The sequence below is a fragment of the Mobula birostris genome, chromosome 5, assembly GCF_030028105.1.
Source record: "Mobula birostris isolate sMobBir1 chromosome 5, sMobBir1.hap1, whole genome shotgun sequence".
NCBI lineage: Eukaryota > Metazoa > Chordata > Chondrichthyes > Myliobatiformes > Myliobatidae > Mobula > Mobula birostris.
This window is the reverse complement of record NC_092374.1, coordinates 32,669,207-32,697,196: the sequence shown is the minus strand read 5'-3', so window position 1 is coordinate 32,697,196 and position 27,990 is coordinate 32,669,207. Positions and strand designations below refer to the sequence as shown.

The following is a 27,990-nucleotide window of genomic DNA, read 5'->3' as shown; positions in this document are numbered from 1 at the left end:
GGGTTAGTATTGTGGGATCCCCAAGAATGTGATGAAAGGTAATGGGCTATTGTAAGCTCATAAGGTTGGACAAACAGAGGTTGCTCCATTCCTCCAACACCATAATTTGCTTTGCTTTGCCAATTTTTTGTCAGATTTAGTATTTGCTATATTTTATTTGCTTTCTTGGAATGAATGTTTTGTATGCATTGGTAAAATATAAATTATCTGCATAGAATATTTTATTGCTGCCAAACAATTGATACTAGAGCGTACAATCATCACAGGGATATTTGATTCTGCTCTTCGTGCTCCCTAGAGTACAAATCGATAGTAAATATTAAAAATTTAAATTATAAATCATAAATAGAAAATAGAAAAGGGAAAGCAAGGTAGTGCAAAAAAAAAACGAGAGGCAGCTCCAAATATTTGGAGGGTATGGCCTAGATCCGGGTCAGGATCCGTTCAGCAGTCTTATCTCAGTTGGAAAGAAACTGTTCCCAAATCTGGCCGTATGAGTCTTCAAGCTCTTGAACCTTCTCCCAGAGGGAAGAGGGACGAAAAGTGTGTTGGCTGGGTGGGTCATGTCCATGATTATCCTGGCAGCACTGCTCCGACAGCGTGCGGTGTAAAGTGAATATAATTCAAATTCACAATTTCAGCTTAATATTAAATTATTAGTAGAGACAAATATCCTGATATGACTAGAGTTCAAATCTATTTATGAAGGTTGGGAGAAGGGCTTTAAAAATCAACTGCAGTTTTGGAATAAATAAGCCTCTGGGAATAAATTAATAAATGGAATCAATCAATTTTAAATTGAATAATACTGTACACCATTTTAGCTTATACACAGGATTCAGTCCAAAAAGTATGAATTATGTACTTCATTAAAATATCCAAAAATAAATGAAATTAACCTGAGAAATGTGCAAACTAAAATAAAAATAAAACTTCACACTGAACAGATGAAAACAAGCCAACCATTCATTTTTATTGATTTTATAGCCATTGCCATATCTTTGCTCCTTTTACATAAAATGGAATTACTGCATATAGTCATGCGACTCAAGCTTTATACTAAAGGATAAAGTTGCATGCACAATATTGTCATATGTACTTAAGATTTACATTCTGAAATGATTTATCCCCTTATAATGGGCACATTCTTATCATATTAGTATTTATATTTACAAAGACATTAAATATTAATGAGAAAGCAGAAAAATATTTACAAGAACATTCGTTATGGACAGGATTAAAGGGAAAGAAATAACTACAATATCAACAAAGTATTCCGTCAAATAATTTAGCTAATTTTTCACTGAGAATTTCTTTCAGTTAATTCTAATTCCCTCCCAATTTATATTCACCACAGATAAGAAGGCTAAGATACAAACTACATTTAATCACAATTTAAACTACCGTAAAAAAAACTCAGCAAAAAAAAGCAACTCTACAGTTGGAAACAAATTGGAAATGCACTTTTGTTGACCACTGCACTGCCAGAATTCCACCAATTAAACTGAAAACCCAGTCTTGCATGCTGCATCAAAAACAGTGAAGAATTAAGTGACAAACTTTGAAAGGGCAAAAGGTATTAGTTTTCTCTGCCCCTAGAAAAAAATTCAGGTGTGCTTGCTGGTCTTGGCGATATCAGAATTACATCTGGGAGATGGGAGAAGGGGCCAAGTAGAATGGGAGGCATGGAAAAAGAAAAGCCTCTCAGGTCTGGTTCTGATCTGGCATATGACCCCACATCCCATTGATCTTACATGGAGACAACAGGCAAAAAGTGGGGAAGGCACTTTTAAATAACAAAATTTAATTATTTGTTTTTAGTTAATAATACACTTTAAATTTAAGAATTTTAAATGTATTTTTTAAATAATTTCAATAGTCTTTCAATAAATGGCAGATACATTAAAAATGATTAAATTTACAGTATTTTAATCAATTAAAAGCTTTGTTTACTGTTGGGGAATTTAGGGGCAGAGCCCCATCACAATACCCACTTAAGGCTCTTGTCCTCACTGGACTCTGGGATAGAGTCATAAACGCTGGCCCAGCTCATCCAGATAGGATAGGGACAGGTAGGCATAGGGGACAGAGCACTGCAGGCCAGCAAGGTCTGGCTCTTCAGACCAGAAGGTGTTCAAAAATTCAGCTTTCCACATTATGGTGGAAACCAGACAGTGATGGGATGGGAAAGGTATTTAATGTAAAGAATTACTTTGTAAATTACATTGGACTTCATTTTGTCCTTCCCATCAAATGCAATCTATCAGTGGATTGAATCTGTTTCTTCAAGTGGATTATTCTCCAACTGCAAAACTATTTCTTTCAATTCAGAATCATTGGCCCAGTTCACTCCACTAGCAAGAATAACGCCCTGTAAAAATACAAATTAATATTCCTGATTAATTTTCAAAACATTAGTAAGAATGTACATGATTAACAAGACAACTCATCAATGTTTCTACCTATTTTACATTTCATCAACCTCTAATAATAAAATCAACATGTAGAAGAGAACAGCAGCCTTTTATTCCAAATACAAATAATTTTCAGTTTGTGTCAAGGTAGTTGGATTCATATGGGACTGCCAAAGCAGAACTACATTTAACTTTGAGTACTTAATCATTATCAGAGATACTATTCTCATGAATAAGCCAGGGTCCTTATTAAAACAGAATATACTAGAAGCACATGGGACAAAAAGTAATTGTTGGTGTCACCCAAAAAGGTGTGGCAGAGAAAAGGAGCAGCTAGAAAAATATAAGGTCTTATTAAGCAGAAAGTAGATGACCAAGTTGTGCCAGTTTGAAAAGATGTAACAATAATAAAACAGCAGAGATGCATCAGAGGCACAGAGGGTATGCAAGTACAAAGTTCAAAGAAAATGTTACTATCAAAGTATATACATGTCACCATATACAGCCCTACGATTCATTTTCTTGTCAGCATAGTCAGCAAATCTATAGAATATTAATTATAACAGAATCAGTGAAAGATTGGTCAGAAGGCAGAAGACAACAAACGGTGCAAATGCAAATATAAATAAATAGTAATACATAACGAGAACATGAAATAATGAGATAGAGTCCTTAAAGTGAGATCATTGGTTGTAGGAACATTTCAGTGATGGGGCATGTGCCATTTTCTTCCATCATTTTCCTTTAGGTCTCCAGGTATTTCACCCTTCCCTTTTTCATTTTTGCTCTCGTATATCAGTTGGTTATGAAATAAGAAGTTATTGATATAAAACATCTTCCTCTCATCATAGCCACTGCCCAAAACTGAATTTCCACTATCTTCTGTTTAAAATAAGGGACTTTCAGCAATTGCAGTAGTTTTTCTTTATCCCTCATTCTCATAGCTATTCCCTTGGCACATCCAAAAGGCATTTAGAGGTTATGTTGCTGTCCCAGAAACTGAATTAAACCAGAGACCTGACTCCCGTATTGGGACTGATTGGCACTTAATTCAATAATTATTGTGGTTTGTAGTAGCTGTGTGTATGCAAAACAGAAGTTATGTTTCCTATGTAATTGTGACTGCAATTTAAATCAATTTATTGTTGCAAGATACTTCTATGTGAATAATAGAAAGGATTTACTTTCGGAGCATAGAACAGTACAGCACTGGACATGTCGTACAGCCCATGATATTGTGTCACTCTTGACGCCAATTTATACTAAATGTCTTCCTCCTGTTACCAATATCCCTGCATTTCCTTAATATTCATGTGTCTATTTAAGTCTCTTAAACTTCACCAAACTGCCTGCTTCCACTGCAAATGTACTACACTCTGTGTAAAAAAAAATGCCTGACACGTTGTCTTTAAATTTCTCCTCCCCCACCTAAAAGCATGTTTGACATTTCTGCCCTTGGGAAGATTCTGACTCTCTGCATCTATCATTAAAAAAAAACCTCTGTCAGGTCTACCCTCGGCCTCTGACACACTACAGCAGGGGTTCCCAATCTGGGGTCCGGGGTCCACGGTCCCCTCGGTTAATGGCAAGAGTCTATGGGATGAAAAAAAGTTGGGAATCCCTGCTCTAGAATAAACAGCCCAAGTTTATTCAACTTCTCCTTATAGCTCAGACCCTCTAATCATGATAAACCTCTTGTGCACCCTTCCACAGTCTCCACATCCTTCCTATAATGGAATTACCAGGACTGCAACAATACTCCAAGTACAATCTGAATAGTGCTTTAAATAGCTGCAGCGTGACATCCCTACTCATATACTCTACTCCAATGAATGCAAGCAGGCCATATGCCTTCTCTATCACCTACAGTAATCCACTTGTGTAGCCATTTTAACTTGCCCAAATTAAACTCCATATTCAACTTCTCTGCCCATATATCCCACTGTATTCTTTGACAGATCTTTACACTGTCCACAATTCCAGTAATCACAGTGTCATCCACAAATTTGCTAATCCACCCAATTACATTTTCATCTAAATTATTAATATATCCTAGCCCCAATCATTGTGGAAAAACACTGGTCACGGACCTTCAACCAGAATAACAGCCTCCTACCCCTACTCTCTGGCCTCCATGGGCAAGCCAATTAGGAATTCAAACTTGCAATTATGAGGGACCTTATCAAATGCCATACTAAATTCCGCACAGATAACATCCACTGCCTTACCCTTATCAAGCACCTTTGTCACCACCTCAAAAACTGTAGGCATGATCTCCATGCACAAAGCCAATACTGACTGTCCCTAAGCAGGCTATGCCCAAACAATGCATATAAATCTTACCCCTTAGAATCTTCTTCAGTACCTTCCCTGTCAGTGACTTGAGTCTTACTCATCTACAATTATCTGGATTATCCCCATCTCCTTTCTTGAACAAAGACACAACATTTGCTCCTCTCAAGTGCTCTGGGACCTTGCTTGTTGCTAATGAAGACATAAAGATCTTTGTCAAAGCCTCAGAAATGTCATTTGTTTATTTTTCCAGTATTCTAGGATATATGCTTGGGTATTTATCCACCTTAACATTTTTCAGAAAATCTGTCACCATCTCTTCCTTTATTTCAAAATCCCCAGCAGGTTAGCCTGTCCTACTGTTTTCACTATCCTCCAAATCCTTTCAAAGTACGTACCAACACAAGTACTTATTTAGTACCTCAGCCACTTGCTCTGACTCCAAGTACAAATTCCCTCCTCTATCATCAAGTGGACTCTCCTTAACGCTGCTCTCCAAGAACATATCATGGCCTCTTATGGCCTTTCTAATCATCTGCTTGAGCATGTACTTATCTTCCACAAGGGATCAGTCTGATTTTAGGTACCTAAACCTTATATATGCTTCCGTTTTCCCTTCCTAACTAAACTTAGGGCTCTTCAGGGTCATCCAAGGTTCCCATACTGTACCATCCTTGTCATTACTCCTTAGCAGGACATGCTGGTCCTTAAACAACTTCCGTATGTCTGACAGCAGTTGCTCCCAGTCAATATCCTGTAGCTCCTGTTGCAATTCTCCCTCCCCTAATTTAGTACCTACCTACAAGAATTAATTATATTATTATTCAGAACTATCTTAAAATGTTCACCCACTATCAGGTCTGCCCCCTGGCCTGGCTCATTTCTCAAAACCAGGCCCAGTATGTTCTCTCCTCTAGTTGGATTCTCAACATACTGTTTCAAGAACTCCTCTTGACTGTATTAAGAAACCCCACCCCATCTGAACTTCTCGTATTTTAAGGAAGTTTTAATCAATACTGGGGAAGTTAAAAATGACCCGCTATGACAATCTTGTTATTTCTGTCTCTTCCCATTCTCCCGTATTTCTTCTCCACTACTGACTGGCTAATGGGTCCTATAATCCAGTGGTCCCCAGCCTCCGGGCCGCGAAGAATGCAGCGGTGGCCGGGACACACCCAGCACATCTTTAAGAAAAAAGCCAAAATAAACAAGCTAATTAATTAGGTGCCGCCCTGCATGTAAATGTCAGGCCAGATCAGAGCCGATAGCCGATTGCATTGCCTCTGATCTGGGCCAACATTTAGGTGCCCAGCGGCACCTAATTAATTAGTTTGTTTATTTCGGCTTTTTTCTTCAAGATGTGCTGGGTGCGTTCTGGCCACCGCTGCACCACTACATTCTTCGTGGCAATGTATCGGTCCGCGGCCCGGAGGTTGGGGACCACTGCTATAATCCCATCAGGCTGATAACACCTTTCCTGTTTTGGAGCTCCATCCAAATTGCCTCCGAGAATGAGCCCTCCAGTATGCCCTCCCTGAACACAGCTATAACATTCTCCATTATCAGCAACACAACCCCACCATCTGAAATAATGAAATCCAGCAATATTGAGCTGCCTGTCCTGTTCTTCACACGGCCATGTCTCTATAATGGCAACAATATTGTAATTCTATGTACTGATCCAGGCTCTAAGATCATCCTCCTTCCCCATATACTCCTAGCACTGAAATAAACAAATGCATTTCAGCCCATCAGTCCCACAATGTTTATCAGCTGTTCTTCTTCTTTGTCTTATTTGTCACTCCATCTTTCTTGCCCTCATCCCTACCATCTGTTGTCCTGCTACCGTGGTCCCTATCACCCTAACACTCTAGTTTAAATCCTCCTTGAGCAGCACCAGCAACGACATCAGTTCCCCTCCAGTTCAGAATCAAACCATCTTATTTGTACGGATTCCACCTGTCCTAGAAGAGAGAACCTGGTGATCCATAAATCTGGAGCCCTCTTTCCTGCAGCCACAAATGAATTGCACTGTGTATCTATTTCTAACCTAACTAGCATGTGGCACAGGTAGTAATCCTGCTTTTTAATTTTCAACTCAGCTCTGTAAAATAATTCTGCAGGTAGCCCTGTACCCTTCAATGGGCCTGCCTGGATATAAATATTTCTTTGTATGTTTATGTGCTAAGAAGCCAGGATTGGACTTAGTTGTGATGTTCAAAGTAGTTCAGCAGCCTGCCAACACTTGGGTGGACACACATATACAATTTTCAGTCCATGAATTGTGCTGACTAAGAGGAGAAAAAAAATCATAGAATGAAAACTATATAGTGGAAAAAATTGGACTGCAATCCTAGATCATATGATTAGCCATAAAATTTGTCAACGTTCTCATAAGAATTCATTTTACATGAAACTACATTAGAAACAGACAGGATATTCAACTAAGAAGGTGGGAGTAGGGAGCAGGATGGTGTAGAGAGCAGCTTGAAGTAAATACAAAGATGACATTTTCTGTATTAAAAAATAAAGCATACAATATTATTTTGTATTAATAATCTCTACCTGCAAAACCTTCTGAATTAATGTCACCATTTTAAAGTGTTCTTGCAAGTTTTTTTCTCCACGTCTTGGAAGTTCCTTCTCTAACTGCTGTAGCAATTGTTGCTGCTTCATCTTTTCAGCTCTCATGTCTTTTAATACACCTTGCATTTTTCGTTTCAACACTAAATCAGAGAAAAAAAATACACACACTGTTTCATTTATAGAGGACTTTGATATTTGCCCTTAAGTGGACTTTCTTCATTTTTGTTCTTCACTTCAATTGGTATAGGTTCACTCAATGATCCTTCTAACATATTATCCACTCCCACAGCTGTGTTTTATTTTGAACCAATCCCAATGGTCCGTAACATTTGCAGCAGTTCACAGGGTTCGTGTATAATAGAAATGCTCACCTCGATGCTCAAAAATGATGTGATATACCTGCCCCTTCCCAGCCTCAGGCAATATATTCTGGATTCCAACTAATCCCCCCCCCCAATGTTTCTCAGATCCCATCAAGACTCTTTCACCCCAGCTCTGCACAGAAGAGATTCCTTCTTTCAATTCTATCTATGTTCCTCATCATATTGCAAATCTCCATTGGGTTTCTCCTCAGCCTCATCTGCTCCTAAAAAAACAAACCCAGTTTATTCAGTCTTTTCTCATGACCGAAACGTCCATTTCCAGGCAACACCCTGGCAAGTCACTTCTGCTCCCTCTCCAGTGCAGTCTCATCCTTCATATCAGGTGGTGACAGAACTGCCCACAGTACTCCAGCTGTGGTTAAATTCAGAGATTACTACTTTTCAAACACCTGCTTCTAAATCTCGTCACAGACTCCCTAAAATCTGCCGAAAGGACCACTCCCAATTACTATACAGGTCACAGGTACTGACTTAGACCATAACCTCTGGTGGGTCACCCTTTCCCTCAAGAATTTTCTGCAGCCACTCAGTGGTCTCCTTGATCCTGGCACCAGGAATGCAACACACCAACTTGGAATCACACATGACTGTAAAAGGCCAAACAATAGCATTCTCTATTGCCTCTTTTTGCTCCCCAACAACCTTAGAATTCCTCCCCCTTCTTGAACAGATAAGCCACCCAGTATGCTGCAGCCTTCCTTGTGGCTGAACTTCCCTCTGCTTCTCCAATACTCAAAACAGAATACTGGGTTGGAGATCAAGGTGTCGTCAGTGGCCTACTGAACTACCTTCCTACTTAGTTTTGTTTGTTCAACAGTCACCTATTCCTTATCGACCTACATTTTAACCTGCAGGGTAACCATATCCTAAAAAATGCCACACAGCTGGTATTTCAGCTTATAACCCAGAGCTCCAGCTCCCTTAGCTGACAACATTTCATGCATCTGTAGTTATCCAGAATACTTGAAATATAGTTCCCATGTGACACAGGATAGAACTGGGGTACCTGGCCGAGCTTCTATTTATTAGATCAACTCACTGCATAGATAACCTAAAGGACCAAGGGACACAAGAGACTGCAGGTGCTGGAATTCTGGAGCAACATACAGAATGCTGGAGGAACTTAGTGGTCAGGCAGAATCTATGGAGGGAAATGAACAGTTGACTCTTGGGTCAAGATCCTTCATTAGGACTGAAAAGAAAGAGGGGAGACAGTCAGTATAAAAAGATGGGGTGAAGGTGTGAAGCAAAAGCTGATGAGTGATAGGTGGATCCCTGAGGAGGAATTGATTGACAGGTGAGGGAGGGGGAGAGTGGGAATGATGCAAGAAGCTGGGAGGTGATAGGTGGAAGTGATAAAGGGCTAAAGAATCATCTTAAAATTTATTTATTATTTTATTAATACAAATCAAACTTTATATATCTCATAATTTTGCTTTAAACTCATGTTCCCATCTCCCAAACTCTTTTTAAAATTACTGCCTTCCTTCCTGCATCATTTTGAAATTCACTGCATCTCCATTACCTGCAATACTTTTAAACTCATATGGCCTTATTCTCCCATACAGTTCTGTCTCTCAATCTTAGCATTCTAATATATGAACGTTAAAAGAGAACAAAATCCATTATACATTTTGAAATTGGTTCCAAGAGGAATGTTGTATATTGAAAGGAGAAGGAATAAATTTATTACTAAAATAATATGCCAGTAGTGCACTCTATTGAATTAATTTTAAACCAAATGTATTGCATTAAAATTATAATTACATAGTCTTTGCTTTTGAACTTCAAACACGGCATTTTCCAAAGTCTGAACTTCCTACAACAAAACAAAAAAATGACTAGATTTCCACAAGTGTGAATTATAATAGATTAATTAACAATTTGAATACAAAGCTAAAGGAAAAGTATAATTAATATAAAACAGTATTTTAAATAAGATTTAATTTATATCAGTGCTGAGTAATGGAGCTTTAAGTAGTGTGCTAGCAGCAGACTCTTGCAGACCAAACTCAGCAAAATGTTAAATTATTGCCATTTTACTTCAACAATATCCTTAAGCCCCAATTTAGGAATAGCGTTCATTAATTTGAACAAGCAAAGTACAAATCTGAGAGTACTCCAAATTCTCAGCAAGTCAGTCAGCAGCTGAAGAGATAGAATGAGGAAAAACAGAATTCAAATTTCAGGTTGATGACCTTTCAACAGAACCAGGAAGAACTAGAAATCAAATATGTTTCAAGTCCTAGGGAAGGGAGAGAAATAGAGTAACAAAAAGATTGTTTGTAATACATCGAAGAACATGCCAAAATGGATGAAAGATTTAGTCATCATGAAAATTGAGTGAGGATGGTAGAGTCTTATTGATTACAGATGATATGTCTGCAGAGATACAATAGGAGGAAATGAATGAGAATAGAGAGAAAAAACATTTCTATTACATTTATTTCATTTTTAGAAATAGCAACAACAGCAGCTAAATGTGCTTTATAAAATTCTTCTGATTTGAAAGAAAAGTTAAAACCAGCAGTGAATGTTAACTCCAAATACGTGACAGATTAATTTTATTCAACATACCTTCTGGGTTGCTATAATCTCAGAACAGAGATCTAAAGAGTGATTAATTGTTTCCATTATCAACCTTAAAACAAGAAACAATTCATTAAATAATAAACTTGAGTGGATCTTACTGAGAACTTCAGAATTACTTCCATTTTCAGAATAACACTAGCAACATTCCAAACAAAAATAGAAAATGTCATAAACAGTCAGCAGGTAGAACAGCATCTGTGGAGAGAGAAACAGATTAAGCATTTCAGGTCAATTAATCTGAGCAGGAAAGACAGAAAATAAGCGTGTTTTAATTTGAAGAGAGGTAAAGAGTTGAAAAGGATTTGGGATGCCTGTGATGGAGTGGAAACCAAAATATGCAGGCAACAATTACTTTCAGTGCCAGCAGTCAGAAAGAAAAGAAATCAAAAGGATATGTTGGAATCTTACAAACTGAGTACAACAGTTGTAGGAAATTTGGGGGAAAAAAAGTCAGAATGCTGAAAAAACTAGTAGGCCAAGTGAGACAGAAAATATTTCAAGTCCTTTTTTTAATAGAAATTTTTATTTCAATCGCCAAACTAAGGAATTTTTAGAATGACAGAATAAGTGATAATGTAAAGCAACAGAATTATCAGTGTTAGAATAAAGAAAGTTATTGAGGAGTAATTTTACATTAATAACAACAAATAATTATATTGTTGAAATGAAAAGTGAGGCTTTGAATTGCCAAGGCATAGAAGGCTAGGAACTGAGAGCTGGTAAGTGGGTTTAGTATAAATGGGCACTTGATGATGGGTATGGTCATGGCAGGCCATAGGGCCAGTTTGCATGCTTTATGTCTCTACAATTAAATAAGGTCCTTTCATTCATCATATAAATACTGGAAAAACTAGACAGATTCCCGATGAGCTGCAGTTGGAAACTGAATGCAGATTGAGGTTACAGTCACATCAGCCATTATTAAATGGCAGTGCAGGCCTTGAGACCAAGTGGTTTATACCTACCCTGATTCATATGGTTGAAAGTTTAAAGAGTGCTGAAACCCAATTTTAAATCAAGTAGAGATTAAAGAAGCTAAGGTGCTTTCATTCTAAAGTAATTTTAAAAATCTACTTTGTCTTTAAACCTGATGTATTTGAATGAAGATAACACAGTATTTACTAAATCAGGCACTGGAAATACTTACTTCCCTTCTTTATCATTCATTTGCGCTGCTTCGCGTAGAGCATGTGTGTACTGAAGTCTGCAAAATATCAGAAGGTCAAACGTCTTTTCATTTCTTCATTCCAGAAGCTAAGAAACCAACCTGAAAGCTGTAAAACTTGTAGTCTACTCCTAGATTTCTTCAGATTTGGTTAGCCAGGTGGTAAAGAACTGATTGTCATCAAGATGATTTTACTGCTTCACAGAGAGATCCAGCCTATGACAGATATGTAATATAACATGCAGCTTGTCACAGATGGGCCACTGCCTTAATTTACCTGGATTTTACAAAAAGAATGGGGCTCCTACTTAGTCTGAAGCACAATGGATAAATATACCATATACATATTTAATTCTATTTGCATGCATAACCCATAAAATATTTTTCCAATTGATGACCGGTGATTACAGAATTGCGGAATTAGCATAGTATATACCCAAGCATGTTTCCACCCATTCTTGATAAACATCTTTCAATGCTCGATAAGTAAAGGTGCATAGGTAGAATGTATAGACAACAAATACTGGCCTTGAGAGCCAAAACGCAACAATGAATCCTGGATTTTTTCATACCTATGGAGGGCCATGTTCTTCTGCTGGAAAGAGATTGATACATCTTCTAATTCCCTTTCAATCACTTGAATTCTTACAACATGCAAAAGAAAATAATCATTCCATAATTAATGTTGACTTCCTAATGATTTCTCAAAATGAAAATAATACTGTACTAAGACAAAAGATAATCCATCTTTTACTTCACAGTAGAATAATAAACTGAATAAACATACGTTTCTTTCAAATTATCTTCCGACACAGTCCCTGAATTAGTTTCAAGACCTGGTTAAAAAAATACAAATACTAATTAATTTTGGTCCCAAAAAAAAAACAACAACTTTTGGCTAAACAAAGGGTCTGACGAAGGGTCTCGGACTGAAACGTCGACTGTACCTCTTCCTAGAGATGCTGCTTGGCCTGCTGCATTCACCAGCAACTTTTATATGTGTTGCAACAACTTTTGGCTACTTGTTTAATATTTTTTACTGAGTTTTACTGGTCATTTTATAGACCAAGAAATGAAGGTCTTTTGATTAGGATCTCTCATTGACCATTTGTTCAATTTTACTTTTTTCTTTCAGTTTAGAACCTCAAAAGTACTAGAAATTATTTTAGTCATTAAATTTGCAATGAATAAAGAATTTTCTGCAAGATATTTTTTCTTTTAACTCCTAAAAAAGGAGTATACAATGTGTCATTCACATACACTGTGGACAATCCAATATACCAATGTATTATTTCACTTCAGAAAAGGACCTTAGCAATTGTAGGGATGACTTACAGCAGACTGGAAAGCTTGAGCAAATGGACATTAAGAAAGAGGATGTGCTGGAGCTTTTGGGAAGCATCAAGTCAGTCACTGGGACCGGATGAGATATACCCCAGGCTACTGTGGAAGGCGAGGGAGGAGATTCTGGAGGGTTGGAGGGTTGCAAGTGTTGTTCCCTTATTCAAGAAAGGGAGTAAAGATAGTCCAGGAAATTATAGACCAGTGAGTCTTATGTCAATGGTTGGTAAGTGGATGGAGAAGATCCGGAGAGGCAGGATTTATGAACATTTGGAGAAACATAATATGATTAGGAATAGTTGGCATTAAAGTTAAAGTCTGCCCCGAGCTTTGTGGCCCATCAGGCCAGTGCTTATGCCGGTTTCTGTGGTGTGAAGCGACTGAGAGTGCGAGACTCCCGCCCACCGGATAAGACGCCAGTCTATCGCAAGGTTAACCCCCAGCATTTGCCAGTACCCATTTTCAGCTGGGTGGACTGGAGCAATGTGTGGTTAAGTGCCTTGCTCAAAGACACACATGCTGCCTTGGCCGAGACTTGAACCCACGACCTTCTAATGGTGAGCCCAACGCCCTAACCATTTGGCCACACACCACACAATAGTCAGCATGGCCTTGTCAAAAGCAAGGCATTTGATAAGGTACCCCATGTAAGGCTTATTGAGAAAGTAAGGAGGCATGGGATCTAAGGGGACATTGCTTTGAGGATCCAGAACTGGCTCACCCACAGAAGGCAGAGTGGCTGTAAACAGGCCATATTCTGCATGGAGGTCAGTGACTAGTGGCGTGCCTCAGGGATCTGTTCTGGGACCCTTTCCCTTCGTGATTTTCATAAATGACATGGATAAGGAAATGGAAGGATGAGTTGGTAAATTTGCAGATGACACAAAGGTTGGAGTGTTGTGGATAGTGTAGAGGGCTGTCAGAGTTTACAGCGAGACATCGATAGGATGAAAAACTGGGCTAAGAAGTAGCAGATGGAGTTCAACCCAGATAAGTGTGAGGTGGTTCATTTTGGTATGTCATATATGATGGCAGAATATAGTATTAATGGTAAGACTCTTGGCAGTGTGGATGATCAGAGTCCATAGGACACTCAAAACTGCTACGCAGGTTGACTGTGTGGTTAAGAAGGCATATGGTGTATTGGCTTTCATCAACAGTGGGATTGAGTTCAAGAGCCGAGAGGTAATGTTACAACTATATAGGACCCTGGTCAGACCCCACTTGGAGTACTGTGCTCAGTTTTGGTCACCTCACTACAGGAAGGATGTGGAAACTATAGAAAAGGTGAAGAGGAGATTTATAAGGATGTTGCCTGGATTGGGGAGCAGGCCTTATGAGAGTAGATTGAGTGAACTTGGCCTTTTCCCCTTGGAGCGACGGAGGATGAGAGGTGACCTGAAAGAGGTGTACAAGATGATGAGAGGCATTGATCGTGTGGATAGTCAGAGGCTTTTTCCCAGGGCTAAAATGGCTAACACGGGAGGGCATAGTTTTAAGGTGCTTGGAAGTAAGTACAGAGGACACGTCAGGGGATACTTTTTTTTTACACAGAGAGTGGTGATTGCATGGAATGGGCTGCTGGTGACGGTGGTAGAGGTGGATACAATAGGGTCTTTTAAGAGACTCTTGGATAGGTACATGGAGATTAGTAAAATAGAGGACTATGGGTAACTCTAGGTAATTTCTAAAGTAAGTACATGTTCGGCACAGCGTTGTGGGCCGAAGGGCCTGTATTGTGCTGTAGATGTTCCATGTTTCTATTATAATGCACACGATACCAGCTACTTAGCTGAAGAATGCAGCAAGTAAAGAAATAAAATAACCTATCATAGTGAGTTATTTTAGAGAGCTGTTGAAAGAGGAACATAGTGCATTTTTTTTTAAAAAAGAGGCCGAAGAGGCAGCTCCCTTCTTACTTTCAGCTATGCAACATAGTAAATGTTAATAAATAATGAACGTTTTAAACAATGAATATAGAAAGCAACAGAAGAGAAAGGAGAGAAATCTACATATGGAAGGATGTAAGAAATGGTAAAGTATATTCCAGACAACACATACAAAATGCTGGAAGAATTCAGCAGGCGGGGCAGCATCTATGGAAAAAAGTATGGTCAATATTTCAGGCTGAGACCCTTCAGCAGGACTGAAGAAAAAAGATGAGGAGATTTAAAAGGTGGGGGGAGGGGAGAGAGAAACACAAGGAGATCGGTGAAACCGGGAGGGGGAGGGATGAAGTAAAGAGCTGGGAAGTTGTTGGTGAAAGAGATACAGGGTTTGGAGAAGGGGGAAATCTGATAAGAGAGGACAGAAGGCCATGGAAGAAAGAAAAGGTGGGTGGAGCACCAGAAGGAGGTGATGGGCAGGCAAGGAGATAACGCAAGAGAGGGAAAAGGGGATGGAGAATGGTGAAGTAGGGGGAGGGGAAGGGAAAGATGCGCTTGGTGGTGGCATCCCATTGGAGATGGCGGAAGTTCCGGAGAATTATATTCCAGACAGCAGTTTGAGGAAATCAGAGCACTGTTGACGTTGGAGGGCAAGAGGAGAAAGCAAACTCAAGAAAATTACATAAAGGGGAAACTAGCAATTTTATAGAGTGATTTTGGAGAACAAAGCACAAAATACAATATCCTCAAACTGTGAAATGTGTAATAGGTGAGCAGACTTTGGATTAACATAAATTTTATTAAGCGTTAAATCCGAAAAGTAAAAAAGCATGTTTCCTGATATCAGAGCATTTCTAAGCCAGCAAAGTACTTTCAAAGTAGAATAGAATAACTGTGATAACGTAGGGGAGATCAGACTTTGCTGAACATCTCACCTGAAATGCAATTCCCCAGACAACGTAACAATGCATTATGGTACTGCATCAGATTTGATTGAATGGGTCTTTAACTCATAATCAGACATCAGACCAAGAGAGCCAACAGTAAATCAAGGCTGGGGGCCTAAAGAGATCTGAGGAACATGAATTTCCCACAGAGGAGGTGGGTATATGGAACAAACTGCCAGGGGAAGTGTTAGAGGCAGGAAAAATTACAACACGAAAGACAGTTGGACTGGTGCATGGATAGGAAAAGTTTATAATGATATGGACCAAACATAGGCAAATGGGATTAGTTAGATATGCATCTTGGTTGACATGGATGAATTAAGCTGAATGGCCCACCTCCATGCTGTATTACTCTATGAATTTAACTGGCTATGGAAGATGAATCTTTATGCTCTTCCTGCTTAAGATGGCGCTACTGACATTGGGCAACAGCTTACTGGTGGTTCATAAAGCATGAAATACAATTAAATACTTCATTAATAACACTTTTTCTGGGGTAAATTGTGGTAAGCTATCATCGTAAACAATGAAAAGGCGCGCAAAGCCAAGGCTGACTCGACGGTCGAGGCATGCGGGTGCAATGCCAAGTCAGAGCAGGGCATGTTCGACAAGAAGTGACTGGAGCGAGGCCAAGGCATGTTCAAGATGGAGTTGGAGATGGAGTTGGAGCTGGAGTTGGAGCAAGCAAATTGGAGAGGAGCCAGAACAGAGGAGTTTCGAAGTCTGTCCACCTAAACCAGGAATGAGGTTGGATCGATCTAAATGCCAGGTTGATCTGTAAACGTCAGGTATGGGTCAGAACGTGGCAACAGGGTCCAGGCCGAGAGCATATCGACGTGCTGGGGCTCAAATCCTAGTGCAGGGGACAACCCGGTGTTAGGGCAATTAAACAATAGATTTGATAGAAGTATATAAAATTATGATGGGTATAGATAGAGTGAATGCAAGCAGGCTTTTTCCACTGAGGCTAGGGGAGAAAAGAACCAGAGGTCATGGGTTAAGGGTGAGGGGGGAAAAGTTTAAAGGGAACATTAGGGGGGGCTTCTTCACACAGAGAGTGGTGAGAGTATGGAATGAGCTGCCAGACGAGGTGGTAAATGCGGGTTCTTTTTTAACATTTAAGAATAAATTGGACAGATACATGGATGGGAGGTGTATGGAGGGATATGGTCTGTGTGCAGGTCAGTGGGACTAGGCAGAAAATGGTTTGGCACAGCCAAGAAGGGCCAAAAGGCCTGTTTCTGTGCTGTAGTTTCTATGGTTTCACATAAAGGAGGAAAAGGCAAAATAAAATAAAGTACAATACTATAACATACATCTAGATCCTAGGACATTCTAAAGCATTTTGCCACCAATAAAACAACATGGGAATGCAAGCAACACACACAAAATGCTGGAGAAATTCAGCTGTCCTGCTGAAGGGTCTTGGCCCAAAACGTCAACTGTACTCTTCTCCATAGATGCTGCCTGGCCTGCTGAGTTCCTCCAGCATTTTGATGTGTGTTGTTTGGATTTCTAGCATCTACAGATTTTCTCCTGTCTATGGGAATGCAGTCCTTGTTACAACATAGAAAACAAGGCAAACAACTTTCACACAGCCAGTTCTAACAAACAGCAACAGGATAATGACTAAATAATCTGTTGCAGTAATACTAATGGAGACAAATACTGGTCAGGCCACAAAAAACATCTCCATCTCCACCGTCTTCCTTCAAAATGGCACTATGCAATCCTTTATGTCCAGTCAAAAGTATATATAGAACTTACATTTAATGTTTTGCCCTAAGGACAGTACCACCCCAATGAAGTACTCCTTCAATCCTGCATTAGAAATTTTTATGCACTAGATTCTGGATGAATGTTAGTTCTCCAAACTATAACATCAAACAGAGGAACTTTATTCTATTCTAAACATGTTCAGTGAATGTTGAAGTTGTAGAAGATATTGGTGAGGTCTAATTTGGAGTATTGCATGCAGTACACCTACCAACAGCAAAGATATTAAGATTGAAGGAGTACAGAGAAAATTTACAAGGATGCTGCCAGGACTTGAGGACCTGGGTTATAGGGAAAGGTTGAATAGGTTCAGAATTTATTCCCTGGAGTGTAGGAGAATGAGGGAGATTTGATAGAGGTATACAAAATTATAGATAGGGTAAATGCAAGCAGGCTTTTTCCACTGACACTGGGTGAGACAAGAACTAGAAGTCATAGGTTAGGGCAGTGGGCCCCAACCTCCGGGCCGCGGACTGATACATTGCCGCGAAGAATGCAGCGGTAGTCGGAACGCACCCAGCACATCTTTAAGAAAAAAGCCAAAATAAACAAGCTAATTAATTAGGTGCCGCCTGGCACATAAATGTCGGCCCAGATCAGAGGCGATCGATTGGGTTAGGGGGTGAAAGATGAAATATTTAAGGGGAAACCTGAGGGGAAACTTCTTTACTCAGAGGGTTATGCAAGTATGGAACTAGCTGCACGTGGAAGTGCTGGATGGGAGTTTGATTTCAACATTTAAGAGAAACTTTGATAAATACATGGATGAAAGGGGTACGAAGGGCTATGGTCCAAGTGCGGGTTGATGGGTCTAGGCTGAATAAGTTTAGCACAGACTAGATGGGCCGAAGGACCCTTTTCTGTGCTGAAGCATGCTATGATTCTATGAAGAAATAATAACTGCAGAGATCAAATTTCACAAAGAAATGAAGCAAATCAAAATAACTTAAAAGGTAATTCAAAACATCTTACAAGCTTTCACACCAGTTTCTAGTTCCAGTGTTTGTTGGGTTACTTGATCCTTTAACCTATCAAGAAAATATATAAAACATAAAACAATTGTTATTTTTACATCTATAAAAGTAAACAAATCAGACGTCTTGCCTTTGTTTCAAATTTTCGGGACTGAAGGTGGCATTGAGCTTTACTATAAGATCAATCCCACATGTACATGGCACGGCCTTGCAGCATGGAATTTTAATGAATTTAATATTCATCCCAATACAATGTGTTTTTACTTTCCTACAATATTACCAAATTTAAGAAATTAAGAGTAATTTCCTTGGCCAGTTTTGATTTTCCATTTGCATCATCCTCCAAAGACCTTTCGGGGATATTGTGCCTTCCTCTTGCTCTCCACTCTATTAATTAAAAAGGAGACTATGGCTGGAAACTCTAATGCTCTAATAGAAATCAACAAAAAATCATTATGATTAATAATTCTGCTGTGATGGGATATTGAAAATCTACTGTATCTCACTAAATGCACAGCCATTACTCACCACATAAGATGCAGAATAGAGTCCATTACGGTAGCATTTTCTTGTTCAACAGTTGGTGTTACATGGAAATTATCAAGTGCCAACTGTCCCAGCTTCATACAGGAACTGCCAAGCTTTTGTAGGATAGATCTTTCTGTTCTATAAATATTAGAAAATACTGTAGATAGGCTATTGCAAGATATCAAATAATGTGAACATACAAATTTTAAAGTGTGCAGTAAATTATTCCAATTAGGAACAGAAATAAGCCAAGGAATCTCCAGGGTGGAGTGGTACATCAGAACTATAAATCACATCCTTAAGAAGAGCTGTAAAAATTTAATTAATGTGTATTATTAGTGGGTATTATGCACACCCCACACTGGGTGATAACAGTATAATAATGAGCAGATGATTTTTGTAATTCAGGTATGAATATTAGCTGGCACACATCTTCTATTTACATAGCACTTTTAGTAGAGCAAAAATGTGCACCTCACACTATCACTACCCATTAAATTATTAATGTGAAGGTATGCAAAAGATAATGGAGTTTAGCAAAGGCTTGGCTAAACAAATGGCTTTTAAGGATTAAGGTAGAGGAAACTAGAGAGGACTTTCCACAACTTAAAGCCTTTCAAACTGAGAGTAAGGTAAATTAAATGAACCATTAAATTCAGGCATGTTCAAAAGCTAGAATGGATGGGGTCTAGATATCTCAGTTACATAGCTGGAAGGAATTAAAAAGATGGAAAGAAGACCGGAAAGGAACTTCTAAATCAAATATGAGAATTTTAAAATCAAGATACTGTTCAACTGGAAACCAACATGATAGACAAATTGAACAGTAGTGGCCTAAATACAAACTTAACTCTTTTGATCTACTGTGACACCAAAGTTGTGAACAACCTAGTTGGTAGAGGGCTAGAATCACCAGCATGGAAACAGAAAGTGAATGGACATCAAAGGTACTATAAGAAAAGTGACAACTGTATATAGATATTCCTAATAGAGGAGAGGCAGTACTGAACTGTGGGTGAGCACTTTGAGGATACTAATCAAAACACTAAGTTTCAGGATAGTTGTAGAAAGGGATAAAGGTGATCTTGGTTGGAGAGGGAAGACCAGTTTCAATATCATAAACAGGATTTGGCAGAGGCAGAGGGGAAAGTTATCCAAGGGTAAACCTACATCTAACAAATAGGGGTCCCTTAAAAGTGAAACAGTGAGAGTTCAGCCTGCAAAAGTGAAATCAGGGAAGCTAAGCCCAAGAGGTCAAGGGATAGAGGATTTGATAAGGTTTAAAAAAGGAAGCGGATGGCAGGAATAAACACTGGAAAAAAAGGCAAGGCCCTTCAGGAGTACAGAACATGTAGGAGAGGACTTCAAAACTAAATTAGTATGAAGTGGGGCCATGAAACATCTCTGACAGATTAAGAAAATTCCCCTGGGCATTTTATATTAAAAAGCGGGTAAGCAGGGTCCCCATTAGGAATCACGAGGCAATCTGTGCATGGGGCTATGTTGATGAGGGCTTAAATGAACACTTCTCATATGCATTCGGATGAGAAAGACATTGTAGTTGCAGGTTTCATGGAGAGGAACACGGATATTTCAATCAATGCTGATATTAAAAAGGAGATTGCTTTAGATGTTTACTCTATATAAAGATATATAAATCCTCAGGCCTCATGAGATGTATTCTAGAAAAGAGATTGCTGGGGTTGTGATAGAGATTTTCACATCTTCACTGGCCATAGGTTATTTCATTTTTAAAACCTTTTTTAATTATTATTAAAGATCAACAAAAAATACATTAAGATAATCAAGTCAATGTGTCAATATATACAATAAAGTATTAAATTAGCAAATAACTGATTAACAAAGCTAAGCAATATATCAATAAGAATAAAGTGTTAATAATTTTTTTTTGAAAAAAAAAGAGAAAAAAAAAAGAACCTCTACTAACTAGAGGTTATAATTAGAGGATAGCAAATGTGTTACCTTTATTCAAGGTGGCCTGCCAGGCACTAATCAGGTAATTACAGGCCCATGAGTCTAACTTCAGTTAAAATAAAAGTTATGAGAAACATGATTAATACTTGGAAAGGGAGGGGTAGATCAAAGATAGGAAGCATGGCTTTGTCAGTGAGAGAAACAAATATTTAAAAAGGCAGAGCTTTGAAAGAACATTCCTAATGTGGGCAAATAGATAGATGGGCAAAAAGGTCATCATGCATACAGTAGGAAATATCATTTCTATGCTGTACGACTCTTTGACTCATGTTGGGACCCTTACAATGGCGCCTCCTTTGCTTGCATCTTCGGAAACAGCTCTATTTCTATCTTTAATATCTCTATTCTTCCCTTCCAGGGTTCTTTTGAAGACTCTGACCTGGAATTAGACGCTGACTTGGGTTCTTTGCGGGAATGGGACCTGCTCTCAGAGTTTCACGACTGGCCGTTATTCGATATGCCGAGGATGCAGCCTAAGAGATTAGCTCACCTTCAGAGTTCCAGGATCTCGTGGCTCTGGAGATGGGTGGACCGAAGGTTGGTGTCCTGGCAGGAAATCGGTGTAGCGTGGGAGACAGAAGATCTCTGGCTATGTGCCCAGAGACCTGAGATCTTTGGGCACAGAGCTCGGAAAAAGCGACGCAACAGACTTTCAACATCGTAATCAGCGAGTTGTTTGTTATGTCTCCCCTCTTGCTGTGAAACAGAGACACTTCTTCTTCCCTCATTAGGGACAGAGATAGCCTGTGGTATGTCGAATACCAGGTGAATGAGTAGTCTTTCGGGTACTGCAAGTCTGTCTTTGATACATGCTTGAGTGCTTGGTGGTGGGCGCCGATGCTTTTTCTTTTGTCGGTGGGATTGTTGCTTTGCTGCTGCTTACGCATGGGAGGGGGGAGCTGGGGGGCTGTGGGGTTCTAACATTTAAGTGTCATTCACTCCTTGGGGCACTCCTCTGTTTTCGTGGATGGTTGCGAAGAAAAAACATTTCAGGATATGTATTGTATACATTTCTCTGGCATTAAATGTACCTTTGAAACCTTACTATTTGTCCTATGCATGACTGATTTGAATATGATTATAGGAGGTATTAGTTTGAATATGACATGAAAATTGGTTGTCCTAACAATAGTAATGAGAACAGTCTTAGGTTATAAGATGATATTGATCACCTAGAAAGGTGCACCAAACAATCACAACTGTCATTCAACCTTGATAAGTGCACAGTGCTGCATTCTGAGGAAAAATATTTTCACCCGAAGTGTGGCTGCAATTTGAAGGGGCTGTCTGAGGTGGTGAAGTCAGGTACTCCCACCCATTTAAGTAGTATTTGGGTAAGCACTTGAATCACCAAGACACAGAACTAAATGCTGGTAAACTGAATTAGGACAGGTACCGCCCCCCCCCCCCCCCCGCCCTTTGCACATGCTGCCTGGCCTGCCGAGTTTCTCCAGCAGTTTATTTTATACTCCAGATTAAAGCATCTGTAGTCTCTTGTATCTCTACTATAGGTAGGCACTCGATGGCCCAACAGAGCATGTGATTCTAAGGAGATCAATACTGTACATAATACTCCAAGTGTAGTTACATGAATACCCCATAGAACTGAAAAATGGATATCAATTTTTGCATTCAATTATTTCAAAATAAACCTTAAGATGGTTAGTCTTCCTAATACCTTACTCTGTCTACATTTAAGCATTCTGTTGCATCTCCTCCAATCTATCATTTAGCCATGTGTTTCTTTATTATTTATTTGAAAATGGACAATCTTACATTTTTACTACATTGTAGTTTGCCAGATTTTTGCACTTTAACATATCTGGTATCCTTTTATAACCTTATTCATATAGAATGTAAACAGTACAGCACAGTAATGGACCTTTGGCCCACAAAGTTGTGCTGACCTTTCAACCTAATTTAAGATCAATATAACCTTTCCCTCCCCTATAGCCTTCCATTTTTCTTTCATGCATGTGCCTAGGTTTCTTAAATGCCCTTACAACATATCGGTCTCTATCACAATCCTGGCAATGCACACCACACACTGAAACTCTAAAAAAAAAAAAGTACCTCCGACATCGCCGTATACTTTACTCCGTTAAAGACATCCGTTAGTCTTGTGAGACCATGGATCTGTGCCTGGAAATTCTTCACTCTCCAGGGCACAGGACTGGGCAAGGTTATATGGAAGACCAGCAATTGCCCACGCTGCATGTCTCCCCTCTCCATGACACCGATGTTGTCCAAGGGAAGGGCAAGGGCCAATACAGCTTGGCACCAGTTTCTTCGCAGAACACTGTGTGTTAAGTGCCTTGCTCAAGGACACAACATGCTGCCTCGGCTGGGGCTCGAACTCACGACCTTCAGGTCACTAGTCGAATGCCTTAACCACTTGGCCACGTGCCCACACACTTTATTCCAATCACCTTAAAATCACACTCCCTGGTGTTAGCCACTCCAACCCTGGAAAAAAGTTTCTGGCTATCCACTGTATCTATGCGTCTTATCACCTTGTTCACCTCTGTCAAGTGACCTCTCATCCTTTGCTCCAAAGAGCTGTAGGTCGCTCAACCCTTCCTAATAAGGAATGTTCTCTAATCCAGGCAACATCCTGGTAAACAACACACATCAAAGTTGCTGATGAACGCAGCGGGCCAGGCAGCATCTCTAGGAAGAGGTACAGTCGACGTTTCAGGCCAAGACCCTTCATCAGGACTAACTGAAGGAAGAGTTAGTAAGAGATTTGAAAGTGGGAGGGGGAGATACAAAATGATAGGAGAAGACAGGAGAGGGAGGGATGGAGCCAAGAGCTGGACAGGTGATTGGCAAAGGGGATATGAGAGGATCATGGGACAGGAGATCCGGGGAGAAAGACAAGGGGGGGGGAACCAGAGGATGGGCAAGTGGTATAGTCAGAGGGACAGAGGGAGAAAAAAGAGAGTGAGAGAAAGAATGTGTGTATAAAAATAAATAACGGATGGGGTACGAGGGGGAGGTGGGGTATGCACATTCTTTCTCTCACTCTCCTTTTTCTCCCTCTGACCATACCCCTTGCCCATCCTCTGGTTCCTGTCCCATGATTCTCTCATATCCCCTTTGCCAATCACCTGTCCAGCTCTTGGCTCCATCCCTCCCCCTCCTGTCTTCTCCTATCATTTTGTATCTCCCCTCCCCCTCCAACTTTCAAATCTCTTACTAACTCTTCCTTCAGTTAGTCCTGATGAAGGGTCTCGGCCTGAAACGTCGACTGTACCTCTTCCTAGAGATGCTGCCTGGCCTGCTGCGTTCACCAGCAACTTTGATGTGTATTGCTTGGATTTCCAGCATCTGCAGAATTCCTGTTGTTAACATCCTGGTAAATCTCTCTGCACCCCCTCAAAAGCTTCCATATCCTTCCTATAATGAGGCAACCAGAAATGAACACAATACTCCAAGTATAGACTAACCAGAGCTGCAACATTACCTCACGGTTCTTGAACTCAATCTCCCAACAAGTAAAGGACAATACTCTACATGCCTTCTTCACCTCCCTATTAACTTGTACAGCAACCTTGTACATCTGTGGAAGTGGACTTCAAAATCCCTCTGTTCCTCCACACTAATAAATCCAGCCGTTCGACCTTCAAAGTATATCACGTCACATTTTTCCAAATTGAACTCCATCTGCCACTTTCTCGTCCAAGTCATTTATAAAAATCCCAAAGAGAATTCCCAGAACAGAACCCCACAGCACACTGAGCTCCAGCAGAATACGCGAGATCTCCTACCACTCTCTGTCTTCTGTGGCAAGCCAATTCTGAATGCCACCTGACTTTCCAAATGAACCTACCGCGGGGAACACTGTCAAAGGTCTTACTAAAAACCACGTACACCTCAAGTGCACTATCTTCATTATGCATTGTATCACATCCTCAAAGAGTTCAATCAGACTTGGGAGTCATGATCTGCCCCTCTCAAAACCATGCTGACCATCCCTATTCAGACTATGCCTCTCCATTTAATACCCGTAAACCCTACCTCTAGGAATCCTCTCCAATAATTTGCCTATAACTGAAGAAAAACTCCCTACTCCTTTTCTTGAACAAAGGAATGGCATTTGCCACCCTCCAATCATTTGATTCTACTCCTATGGCCAGCGAAGACACAAAGATCACCAAAGAAGCAGCATCTCTTCCTTCGCTTCCCTAAGTAACCTGGGGAATAGCCCATCCACACAAGGAATTCTGCAGATGCTGGAAGTTCAAGCAACACACATCAAAGTTGCTGGTGAACGCAGCAGGCCAGGCAGCATCTCTAGGAAGAGGTACAGTCGACGTTTCAGGCCGAGACCCTTCGTCAGGACTAACTGATGAAAGAGCTAGTAAGAGATTTGAAAGTTGGAGGGGGAGGGGGAGATCCAAAATGATAGGAGAAGACAGGAGGGGGAGGGATGGAGCCAAGAGCTGGATAGTTGATGGATGAAATATTCCGTCCACTTCTCCCATTTTTTTAAAATTCCAGCACATCCTCTTTACTAACGTTACCAGCTTGCAGCATATCAGCACCCAGCACTGAACGGACATAAACTACAAAGGCATTTCAATTCCTTACTCCATATTTCGCGCCGCTCCCTCCCCCGAATCCACCGCCGTGCGCGGCGCCGTCTCCATTGCGGACGATTCTTCTGCTCGCCTGCTCAATATGTTCATTGGGCAAGCTGGAGCTTCAGGGCGGGGCTTCTGACAGAGCTCGATTCTGTTTGGTTCACGGCGACATCAATCGCGATTCCCCGCCCCCACAGTGCCCGAGGAACGGCGGGGATTGGTATATAATGTCGGCAGTCGATTGGTCGCGCCCGTGGAGGCGGGTCGCTTGAATTTGAAGCGGGAGAGGAGGCGGTCGAGCAGGCGACAACGGTCGGACGCTGCTCTGGTTGTGTGGGGGCTGGATCGGGGCTGCGGGAGAGGAGGCAGCCGGTGCTAAACTCGACATGAACCTGTAGCAGCCCATCCAAGAACAACTCGGGTAAGGTATGGAGCACGTAGGCCACATGATCCGGAGCATAATAAACCAGAGGGAAGCTTGGGAAAGGGAACTAAACTCTCAGTGCACAGTTACCATTTCTGTGAGCGTGCGATCCAATTTGTTTACTGCGTACAAGTGCTTCTGGTCCACCATGTATGGTAAAAAAGGTTAGATCGCATGGGATCTGATTACCAACCGGATTTAAATCTGACTTGGTAGGAGTCTGTAAGTATTAGTGGGAGGCTGTTATTCTGTGAAAAGCGGTGTGTTGTAGGTTTCGATGCTGGGTCCACTCTTGTTTGTCATTTATGTTAATGTTTTTGGTGACCATGGAGATGAACTGGAGAGATGTATAAAAGACTGACAGATTGGAATTTAACTTGGCTAAATGTGAGTACTGTATTTTGGTGAGATAAGCTGGGGCAGGACTTGCAGAATAAATGGTGGGACCCTAGATTGAACAGAGAGCCTTGGAGATACAGATAGATACATGAGGGACGGCAAATGTTGGAATTTGGAGACTTAGACCACCTGCTAGAGGAATTTAGTAGATTGAGCAATATCTGTGGGATCTAAGTCAATGTCTCAGATTTAAAATCTGTATCAGTACTGTTTCAAAGTTGAGTTTATTGTTTGTGAGTACAGGTGAAAAATGTACTTGCTGCAGCATCACAGGCACATAGCATCAGATATGCAGCATTCACAATTAAACATAAATTACAGTATGCAGTTTTTTTTTCAAGAAAAGGCACAATTAGAACAAACTTAGACAAACTTCTACAGATGTGTTTTAAGGCCCTTCTTTGGATAAATCCTATCAAAAAATGGATATGGTCCAGTTCTCGTACAGGATACCCTTAAAGTTAACCTCCAGGTTGAGTCAGTAGTGAAGAAGGCGAATGCAATGTTGGCATTCATTTCTAGAGGAATAGAGTATAGGAGCAGGGATGTGATGTTGAGGCTCTATAAGGCGCTGGTGAGACCTCACTTGGAGTACTGTGGGCAGTTTTGGTCTCCTTATTTAAGAAAGGATGTACTGACGTTGGAGAGGGTACAGAGAAGATTCACTAGAATGATTCCGGGGATGAGAGGGTTAACATATGAGGAACATTTGTCCGCTCTTGGACTATATTCCTTGGCGTTTAGAAGAATGAGGGGAGACCTCATAGAAACATTTCGAATATTGAAAGGCATGGACAGAGTGGATGTGGCAAAGTTGCTTCCCATGATGGGGGAGTCTAGTATGAGAGGGCATAACTTAAGGATTGAAGGGCACCCGTTCAGAACAGAAATGCAAAGAAATTTTTTTAGCCAGAGGGTGGTGAATCTATGGAATTTGTTGCCACGGGCAGCAGTGGAGGCCAAGTCATTGGGTGTATTTAAGGCAGAGATTGATAGGTATCTGAGTAGCCAGGGCATCAAAGGTTATGGTGAGAAGGCAGGGGAGCGGGACTAAATGGGAGAATGGATCGGCTCATGATAAAATGGCAGAGCAGACTTGATGGGCCGAATGGCCGACTTCTGCTCCTTTGTCTTATGGCCTTCATCATGGGTATGTCCTCACTATTGAGCACATCCGCCCAGAGTGCTGTCACAGGAAAGCAGCATCCATCATCAGGGAACTCACCACTCAAGTCGTGCTCTCTTCTCGCTGCTACAATCAGGAATAAGATACAGAAGCCTCAGAGCCCACACCTCCAAGTTCAGGAACAGTTGTTACCCCTCAACCATCAGGCTCTTGAACCAGAAGGGTTACCTTCACTTGCCCCATCGCTGTCTTCCCTCAACCTACTTTTAAGGACACTTCATCTCATGTTCTCAATATTTATAACTTATTTATTACTATTTATTCTTTTTCATTTGTATTTGCACTGTTTGTCTGTGCTGTTGGGTATAATTTTTTTTTCTCATTGATTATATTGTTTCTTGGACTTACTGTGTATGCCTGCAAGAAAATGAATCTCAGGGTTGTATAAATTGAAGAGAAGTAGCAGTTCCTGAACCTGATGGTGTGGGATTTCGGGCTGAGGGTGACTCAAGTGTGCACCTTCCTTACGACTGCATCTGTATGCTGTGTCTGGGATGGGTCATCTGATGTGTAAGC

At 40.5% G+C, this 27,990-nt stretch overlaps 1 protein-coding gene across 1 annotated transcript; it reads right to left on the bottom strand.

The window, feature by feature from the left end:
* Positions 1-962: 962 nt before the first annotated feature.
* Positions 963-25,570, bottom strand: cenph (centromere protein H). Its single transcript, XM_072257815.1, has 10 exons — positions 25,473-25,570; positions 18,885-19,022; positions 18,355-18,410; positions 12,220-12,268; positions 12,005-12,076; positions 11,415-11,471; positions 10,253-10,316; positions 9,443-9,494; positions 7,272-7,432; positions 963-2,371 (listed from the first exon to the last, which is right to left on the bottom strand). The coding sequence occupies exons 1-10, from the start codon at positions 25,568-25,570 to the stop codon at positions 2,264-2,266; spliced, it is 855 nt and encodes a 284-aa protein (XP_072113916.1). The 3' UTR covers positions 963-2,263.
* Positions 25,571-27,990: the final 2,420 nt, after the last annotated feature.